Raw genomic sequence first — 9,301 nt, 5'->3', positions numbered from 1 at the left:
GCTTTTCAGTGTCCCTGGTTTAAATTTCCCTGGAAAGTCTGAATGCAGGGCCCACATTTATTAATATAGACTTACATTACCCACCCTACACTCTGGAAAATAGAACTAAAACGTTCACACTTAGATCTGTTTGCTTCTGTAAACTGCTCTTGATTAAGATGCTGGAAGCAGTTAATTAAGACCACAGCTGACTTCAGAGTTCCATCAGTGCTTTCCCCTAACACACCTGTTCCTCAGTGCTGTCCATTAGTCACAGGTGTCTCACCTTAGCTTGAATTGCAAGAGGCACAATGTCTGCTCTGCACTGGGTGCTTTGCTGCTAAAGAACGCGGCCAGTTCCAGGTGTTTGTGATCAGGATAATTTCTGTGTGATTTCAGCTTTGGGGGAGGATCAGGCATTTGCACCTGGATGTCTGGGGATTTTTCCCTGGTATTTTTATTACTAATTTGTTGGTGGCTCGAGAACACATAGAAGATACAGTAAGGTTGAAGAAATCACTTGTTGTGAATATGCTGGTCTTGGAGAGCAGGAGTTCAGAAAATCCTTTAAAGATCTAAGAGAAGGAGGGGAACAGCTCTTACTTCAAAGTGTATCTTTCTCCACGAAGGTGTTTCTTTCAGCGTTTCTGGCTACTAGGCCTGTAAGTATGGGACCAGTAAACTCAGAGATCTGATTATTTTTATTATTTTTTAAATTTATTATATGTCAACTTTGTGAGGGGCCTCTGTTGCTGCCTGCCTTCCTCTTAAATTCAGCTGTGGTGATGACTTCTCTAAGCTAAGTGGGACAAAATCACAGTGCACTCTGTTGTGCAGTGGGGAGGAAATGGTTGTTAATGGTTATTAAATCTGTTCTTTTGTCCGGGCTTGGGAAAGCACTTTGAGATGCTATTTGTTCAGCTCATGCTGGTCATTTACTCAGAGAGAAAGGAGAGTTTTCCTTGTCCTGCAGGACAAGCTGGACTTTTCTCTGGCCCTTCAGCCAGCAGATGCTGACTTCTGTCAGCAGAAAATCGGTCTCTAGCCAGAACTGTTTGCCTTTTATCTTCCCTTTCTTCTGGTTCTGGTGTTATGTTGATCTACCGAGTCAGACCTGTGGCCTGCTCCTCCTGTTTACCGCTGGGGCAGAGCAGATCCAATTTCCTGACTCCGCGGCTTTGATGTGGCGGGACTCTGTTTGCAAAGGGCTCGCCAGCTCCCGGAGAGGAGGGATGCGCTCCGGGAACGATGGCATCTCTGGACCTGCTGTGTTTGAAGACAGCTCAGAGCAGATACGTGACAGGACGGGTTTCGTGACAGACGCTTTCCCCTCACACATCTCCGTGTTATCCCAGCAGGAGCACTGCACTGCCCATGGCTGATGGGTGTTGGAGAGGTGGGAGGAAATTACCTGGACACTGCCAATGGAGTGGGGCCGGGCCGGGCCGGGGGTGCTGCGAGCTCGGCCGGGCCTCAGCGACCCTGAAGGGCCCTTCGGGACGGGGGCTGCTGGGCAGGTGGAGCCTGGGCAGCAGGGTGTGCTCGCAGCATTTCATTAAATCCTGGGGGCACGGGGAGAGCTTTGGGAGGGGCTGTGCAGGGAGGTGGTGGTGTGTTCGAGGAATGACGGAACGTGGCACCCAGTCCTGTGGTCTGGTTGATAACATGGTTTTTGGTTATGGGTCGGACACGATGATGTCAGAGGTCTTTTCCAACCCGAGTGACTCTGTGATTCTGTGCTGCAGTAGCCACGAAGAATGGGAAGGAATGGGGACCGCGGTCTCGGCTGTCGGGCTCGCCTCAGCGGGGAGGGCTGGGCTGAACACCTTTGTCCAGGCTTCAAGGAGCCACGGCCGGGCCGTTGCGATCGGCGCTCGGGCGGTCGCAGGGAGCCGCGGCGGGGCAGGGCGGCCGTGACCGTCCCGCTACGGCGGTCGGGCCCTTCCCCGCCCCGGCCCCTCCCGCCCCTCCGCCGCCGCCATGTGACGCGGCCGCCGCTGGGGGGCGCCGCGCGCGCGAGGCCGGTAGGGGGCGCCGGGCGCGCCGCCGGTCCGTGCAGCATGGCGGCGGCGGGGGCTGAGCAGACACAGCCAGAGCCGGCCGCCGGCGCCGCGCCCGAGGAGTCGTCGGACAGCGAGCCGGAGCAGGAGCCCGGCTCCCTGCAGAAGCTCATCCGCAAAGTCTCGACGTCCGGGCAGATCCGCCAGAAGGTGCGTGCGGCGGGAGGGGGCCGCGGGCAGGGCCTCGGGGTCCTGGCGGCGCTGCGGCCGGCGCTGCCTCCGCGTTACGCTCGGTGCCGCCGCCTCTCCCTCCCGCCCGGCACGGTCCGTGCCTCCGCCAGCCCGGGCCGCCGCTTTGGGAGTTGCCAGAGACCCCCCGAAGCTTTCCCCTGGGGCCTGCCACCGAGCCCGTCCCTCAGGGAGCTGCCGGCGATCCCCCTCACATCCCACTCCTCTCCCCTCACAACGACCCCTCAGGGGTCTGCTTGTGACCACCTCACATCCGCCAAGGCGCCCCTCAGGGACTGGGCCATTTCCCCCTTTCCCCCTGTTGGCTGGAAAATCTTTAATTGTAACAAATATTGTCTGTGTTAGAAAGGTTTATTTATCCCGTCGTTTTCGGTGACAGCCCAACCATCCCTCCGGGTTATGCCGGCGACCCTCAACCCCCACTGCAGAGACCCCCTGACAACAGCCCCTATATACAGCTTCCCAGGCACCTGTGAACCCCGAACTGCCCCTCAGGGATCCCCATAATGAACTGTTTCTCAGGTGCCCGTTAACAGCTGCCCCCTAAATGCCCTTCAGAGTCTGCCAGTGCCCCACAGACTGCCCTCAGGGGCTCCTGGAGCTGCCCCCGGTGCCTCTCTGAACTCTCCAGTTCCTGTCCCCAGCAGCCCAGCTTAGGCCACCTTCTTCCCAGGGCCCAGGTTCAGACCTGCCAGGGAGCTTTACCCGGCTCAGTGAGCAGTGTGCCCAGGCTAAGCAGGACCCCGTCTGTCTTCTTTCCTTTCTTACCCCCTTTCCCTGTAATTTTATTGGAGTCATTGAGGTCAGATTTGGGCTCCTACTCCCTGGTGCTGCTCCATTTACCTGGTATTTGAATCCTCAGGGGCATCCTCACCTCATGAAGCTGCATCTCCCCTTTTTTCCTCATGTCACAGTTGCCATGGGCTCCTTCCTCACATCCCCATGCCTTGAGAACCTCTGCACATCCCAGCCATAGCTCCCTGTCACAGTGTTCTGTTATCACTTTCTAGCACCTCCCTCCTCCATGGTCCTGTTGTACTTGTCACAAGTCACTGTCTCATATTCAGAGTTCTGCTCTGGAAGGTGCAGCCCTCATTATTCCCTGCAGTCGTTGAGTGGTGCCTCCCTCAGCATCTTCCCATCCTTTTTGTGCATCCTAATTTTCCCCATCTCACACTGCTGTTTTACCTTGCGGTAGCCAAATAGCAATGTTTAGCTTTCTGTCTGGTCAAGCAGGGATCTTACATCTGGTTAGTCTTTGTTCCCAGCTTTGTCTGTCCTGCTTTGCCCTCCTGGTAAGGTAACAGTCCTTTCCACCCAGGTTCCCTTGGCCCAGTCATATTTTATCCCTCTGTTGCTCATCCTGGAACAATAACACCATTTTTATGGGCAGTAACAACATTCTGCAGCTACAACCAAAACTGTAGTTCTTCTGCATTGTTACTGTAAAAGAATATGTGAAGTTTTCCTTCAACTTTAAGCTGTGAAGCATGCATAGGGAATTTCCCTTTTCTGTACTCTTTTTATTATAGCAGCATGATTTTTCTTTGTAGCCACTAAGCTCCTGTGTAACTCTTGGACTGTTGTGTCATGTGTTTCTGCTTAGAAGTACCAGGTTAGTTACTGTGTCATCACCTGCCTTGTGCTCACCTTGTCTCTGCAGCATGGACAAGCACGGTGCAGCTGTGGGGATGCAAAAGCTCGCTCAGCACTGGTGCTGCAGCTCAGTGTTGCTTCTCTGGTACTCATAGCAAAGGAGAGTAAATGCCTCTGCATGGTGCAGTGTCTGAAGCGTTGTTCAAAGGGCTGTTTTTCATGCTGCCTGGTTTGCCCTGCTTTCAAGCACAGGACCTGCCATCCTTGTGCTGTGCATCATTGTTTGGCTGCATTGGTCCCAGTTATGGAAGCCCTGTGACAGAGTGCAGTGGCATGTGAGGACTGCGTGGGGCTGCTTCCTCCATCTGTGAGGTGCTGCTGGCACTGCCCCTTGGGCTTCTTGGGCTGGGCACTGTGGGGCTGGGCTGTGAGATGGTTCTTTTGGTGACACCAGGAAACCTTGGAGCCCTCTAAACCTGCTGGTGTTCTGTAGCAAGCAGATCTCAGCTGTGCTGTAGCACCACGTGGCTTAAGCTAGTCTGATAATCTGCTGTGAAAAAAAATATAAGCTTTTTGAGATTTTCCTGTATCCAGAGTGCTAAATATTAAGAATTTGGCTTGCTGGAGGTTGGATGAACCTTGGGATTTTTTAACACCATTTGTGACAGGGGTCTTATGTGAAAAGGAAGGAAAGATGCTATAGTCTGTCTCCATGGTGGTGTTTGTGTTGAGAGCAACACGAAGACTTTGCTAGAATGGGAGTTCTTGCTTACAGCAAGATGTTAGAGATGCTGAGGTGAAAGATGCATTGGGTTGTATTTTTGTTTGGCTATAGCAGAACACATCATCCTGTCCCTACTTAATAATTTTCCCTGTTTTACATCACTTCTGGTGTCAGCGTGTGTGGAAAAAGACAAAACCAGCCACTTCTATATGCAAGCAAAAGCATATTAAGAACAGGGATTATAAACAGATATTGTCTACAACTGTTAAGCCTTCTTGTGTTAACCTGCCAAAAACCTTTGACTAAATCATGTCAAATTTTTCAAGTAAGCCCAGGTATTATGGTATTCAGGATTGATTTGTTCTCTTGCTTGTTGATGTCATTTTGGTTTGTCATTGCCTTTTCTGCATGCTGCTGCTTGTATACTCTTTCCTTGCCCTCAGGGCAAGAAGCAAAGACAACTTTGTGGGTAATCATGGTTTTGATGGGACTTTGAGGAGCTTGCCTCCTTTGTAAAGGCAGACCTAATTCTGAATTTGTCTGTTGAATCATAGAGTGCTGACTACTGTAAACTGTAGAAGCTGTTGGACAGGTCTGTCAGTGACAGTAAGAGATGGAAGCAGACTTTTACTATGGCCTGAGGACATAAATCTCTTCTGACCACATCTTTTGCTGCAGTTAGCTTAAGACTATGCCTGTAAGTGCAGCTAAATCACCATGGCAGCTTACTGTTATGACAATTTGAGTGTGAAATCTGTTGTGCCCTGGAACTCCTCAGAATGTACTTGTTTGTCGCAGTTGAAGCACTTTGAAGGTATGTTTTCCTTCTTCTTGTCCTGCCATCTGTTTTCCTAAGAAATGCTGTAAAGTAGAGCTGCTTGCTTGCAAGACCATAGAACTTCAGTGGATTTGTCTCAAAGCCCCACAATTGTCCAGCTGTGTTTGACTGAAGCAGCTTGGTGTGACAGTAGTGGGGCAAGTGGAATAATTTGGATGTTTAAGGACTAAGGTGTTAATGTTCAGGGTCTAAAGGAAAATCACAGATAACATCCCTTCAGCTAAAAACCCTGTCCCTTGTGGGGCAGTGGGCAGGAGAAGGAGAAGTGGAAGGCTCAGTGTTTGGAAAGTGAAGTACTGTGTTCTAACAGACTTACTTGCCTTTAGCTAGAAAGAATTTTTGAGGCAGAGAAGAAGGTATAAGGAAAGCATGTTTAACAGTCTTTATTATTATTACTATGGGGAAAGAATAAAGCCTCACACAATCAGGTATAGCAGGTAGTGTGAGTGGTCTTGCTCAGCTGGCTGAGAAGCAGAGGCTGAATTGTGTGCTTGATCAGCCACCTGACAGACAGACCTGACAGACTTGCACCAGCATAAGGCCTCAGAGTGCTCTGCTTTTAGCTCTTCTCTGGTCTCAGGCTGCTGTTGGTGCAGCTGCAGAAGCTGTTGGTCAGCTAAGATTATGTATTTTTGAATGGAGAGGGTTTAGGAAGGAGATGAAATTAACTAAGAGAAGGAAGATGTGTGTGAGGAGAGGCAGCAGCAGGACCTTTCTCCCACTCCTGAGCAGTGCTGAGACCTCATCTGGAGCCAGCTGAAGTGGCAATGTCATCTCACTGTCACTCAGCATGGACCAAGGCACAGGAATATCCAACGTGGTCCTGGGAGCTGAGGGTGTGAAACCAAGGAGCACAGAACCTTTTATGAGCTCTGACAGTGAAATGTGCTTCTTCCTTTGAACTTGACCTTTCATTTGCAGCCTCACATTACAACCCTCAGAAAGCTGGAGGGTGGATGAACAGGCCATTTTCCCATTTCATTCATCAGTTCTGTGGGATTTCCAGCCTGCCAGCTTTGGTATGTTGAGCTCTCAGTTTGTTTACCAGACAGGATTTCAGCAGCGTCCTTGGGTGGCATCAGGAGAACTTCTTGTTTAGACTAGTTCAGTCTAAGTTCTGTTTACTTTCAATTTCTCTGTAATATTTTCAGTTTTACAAGCATTTATCATTGCCTTGAACTTTTTAAGACAAGTTTGCGGTGTTTACCTCACTGGAGTTGCAAACAGAGGTGAGCAGCTCTCTGAACTTTCTGGGAAGCTGTCTGGCTCTGGTAGCAGAGAATTGTCAAGTTCATTTATATCCTGAAAAGCAGCACAGCTGAACTGGTGTTGAGCTTTGTGCTGCAGTGGACAGACTGTGCAGTACTGAACTAGCACAGCTCCATTTTCTGTGCTGTGTACCAGACATAGGTGATGCCTTTTGCACTATGGGGAGTTGTGATTCTCTCTGACCAGTAGCCTTGAGGTCTTGGAGCCACCCTGCAGGATCAAGGCACAAAAACAGGGTGAAGCAAAATGTTCCTCCAGGTTTTTGTGCAGGTTTCCAGAGTGTGCTACACTGAGTCCTCAGACATATGGTGGGCAGCATGGGCAACTGAATAAAGCTCATTTTGTTTCTTCTTGTATTGCTTATTAGATAAAATGTCCATTTTATAGGTAAAGAAGTGGAATTTTTATTTCTGGAGGGTAAATGTTTTAAGGTTTCCTGAGATTAAAATGAAGAAAAGGGGAAGTTTATTAGTTTGAAATACAAGTATTGGAAGAAGTATTATGATAAGAAGTAAAGCAATATTGTAAAAGAAATAAGCAAGAAATGAGAAAGAAGTTTTCTGGAATTCATTACTTAATTAATATTCTGTCTGTGGCATCTTCCACTAAAACATATTGAAATGTCTGTATGTTTTTTTTGCTGCCTTCTGGAAGGCTGTCTGAAAGAGGACCTTTTAGGATCTTCATGTGTCAAAAATTGTGGTGGTTTATGCATTAACCCAGGTAGAAACTGGGAACTCTTCACCTAAAGAGAGTGAGAACTGTTGAAAAGGAGTTTTTGTGATTGAACTGAAACCGAACATTTTGAGCACAGGTTTAAGGACATGAACTTTCTTGGATTCACAGCATGAACACACTATTTTCTTCTCTGAGCACCAAGACACAGGTAGGATTTTAGGCTGTATGAATGTTTCTGTCCCTTAATATACATTTTGTTTTGTGTGCACTTCTTTTGACACAATTTGGGAAGCCTCCCAGCACTGTTTCCAGTGGTTTGTAAGTTTGCCTTGCTGCTGGAGAGTTTTGGATGTTGTATGAAAGCAACAGCTGTTACTTCCTTGTTAAAAAAAAAAAAAACAACAAAAGCCAACAAACCCAAACTAAAAAAACCCACTGCACAACAAAACAAAGCACAAAACCACACGCACTTGAAGCGTTTCTCATTCCTTCTAACTATAGATCAGGTTCCAAGAACTAAAGAGCTAACATTAAACTTTTGCATGTTTTGAGAGCATGCATTTACTTAGACCACGTCACTAAAACATTTCCAGCCTTCTAATTATTCTCTCTAATAAAATTGGAGAAAAAAAAAAAAAACATAGGTATTGAATATTTTGGTTTGATTGCTTGGTTTTAAAAAATAAAACTTAATTAAAACATTTAGAGTATTTTCCCTTACCTAAAACCTTTCGTTACAGGAAAATTGTTGTGTTTTTCCTTTGGAGAAGTACAGGATTATCAAGGAAAACTCTGAAATGTCTATCTCCAGATTATCTGTTGAGGAAATCTAGTATACCATGTGAGACACTGCATAACTTTACCTTCTTTAATTTCAAATCCAGTCTGATTCTTTCTGAAATAGCAGCTATACCTATATGTAAGAGAAAGCACAAATGAGATATAGAGAGTCTTTCCCTATTCCTGGAAATCTTAAGGTTTACCCTAGATATTGGCACAGCACCACTGGAAATTTCACAGCACACTACGTCCCAAGTGAACATGTGTTCCTCTTGGAACATGTTTTTTCAAGATCTCAAATGCACCAACCATTATTTAAAGAATATTTTATTAAATCTCCACTGAAACAGTTTGTTCCCTGCCTTTTCTTCACTAAGTGGTTATTGCTTCTTGTTTCACTAACAATTTATATTCAGGTGCTTCTGTTGGTACTGCAGCCCTGTGGGATGGTCATCCAGGGGTAGCTGAGGCAGCAGCACTGTTCCACAGCAGCTCCTGTGGTTTGTGGCCCTTCCTCACACGTTTTATATAAAACACTTCAGAAAGTAATGAGCTTATAGTGCATGCCCTGTTCAGTAGTGCTGCACCTCTGCAGCAGCAGGGCAGGGCTTCACGGGGTCTGGAGCTTGCAGTGTGCAGGCCCTGGACCACTCCTGGACATGAGAGCACTTACATGGAGGAGGAGGTCTAAAGCTGGCTGCCCTCCTCTCATCCAAAGAGGAAAAGGTTGGCTTGATGGCTGCAACATTGCCACTTCAGTTAGGCAATTCATTGTTACAGGATTGCTTCATTTGGTTTTATAGGAGAACTTTTTGTTTCCTCACCATTTTGTTGCTAAGTTGAAAAGTTTTACATCTGATCACTGTTCTGATGTTGTGGTTTGCCTTTTTTGAGAAAGGAAATCCCCTCTTAATCACATAATGCTTATATTGAGCACATTGCACTTGAGACTTGTAGGCTTTAATAAATTTATCCATGTAATTTTCTAGTGAGGAAAGGTGATACCACCTGCAGTGTCCTATAGGGAGAGTGTAGGTGCAGAGTTGTATCAAATGCAAGAAGTCACCCAGGACATCCCCAGGCCTGGGGACTTAGGCAGGTGGTGCAAGCTCCAGGTAATGTCTCACTCTGTGGGACAGCTGCCTTCAGTGGTCTTTGAACAACAGAAATGTGTCTGATAGAACAGGG

General features: G+C 47.6%; 1 protein-coding gene across 2 annotated transcripts in view; it reads left to right on the top strand.

Moving 5' to 3' along the window:
• Positions 1–2,028: 2,028 nt before the first annotated feature.
• Positions 2,029–9,301, top strand: part of DGKD (diacylglycerol kinase delta) — a 55,539-nt gene continuing 48,266 nt past the window's right edge. The window contains exons 1-2 of one of the 2 annotated variants that reach the window (XM_058030760.1): positions 2,099–2,189; positions 3,782–3,843. Coding sequence is in view for 1 of the 2 variants with exons in the window: in XM_058030759.1 (XP_057886742.1) it covers positions 2,040–2,189 (150 nt within the window). In the remaining variant the exon portion in view is untranslated. Of the gene's footprint in view, positions 2,190–3,781; positions 3,844–9,301 lie in introns of both variants that reach the window. The other variant, XM_058030759.1, reaches the window with a different exon arrangement.

This window comes from Melospiza georgiana, chromosome 10 (assembly GCF_028018845.1).
Source record: "Melospiza georgiana isolate bMelGeo1 chromosome 10, bMelGeo1.pri, whole genome shotgun sequence".
NCBI lineage: Eukaryota > Metazoa > Chordata > Aves > Passeriformes > Passerellidae > Melospiza > Melospiza georgiana.
The sequence above is the reverse complement of the archived record's forward strand: the minus strand, read 5'-3'. Positions and strand labels throughout refer to the sequence as shown.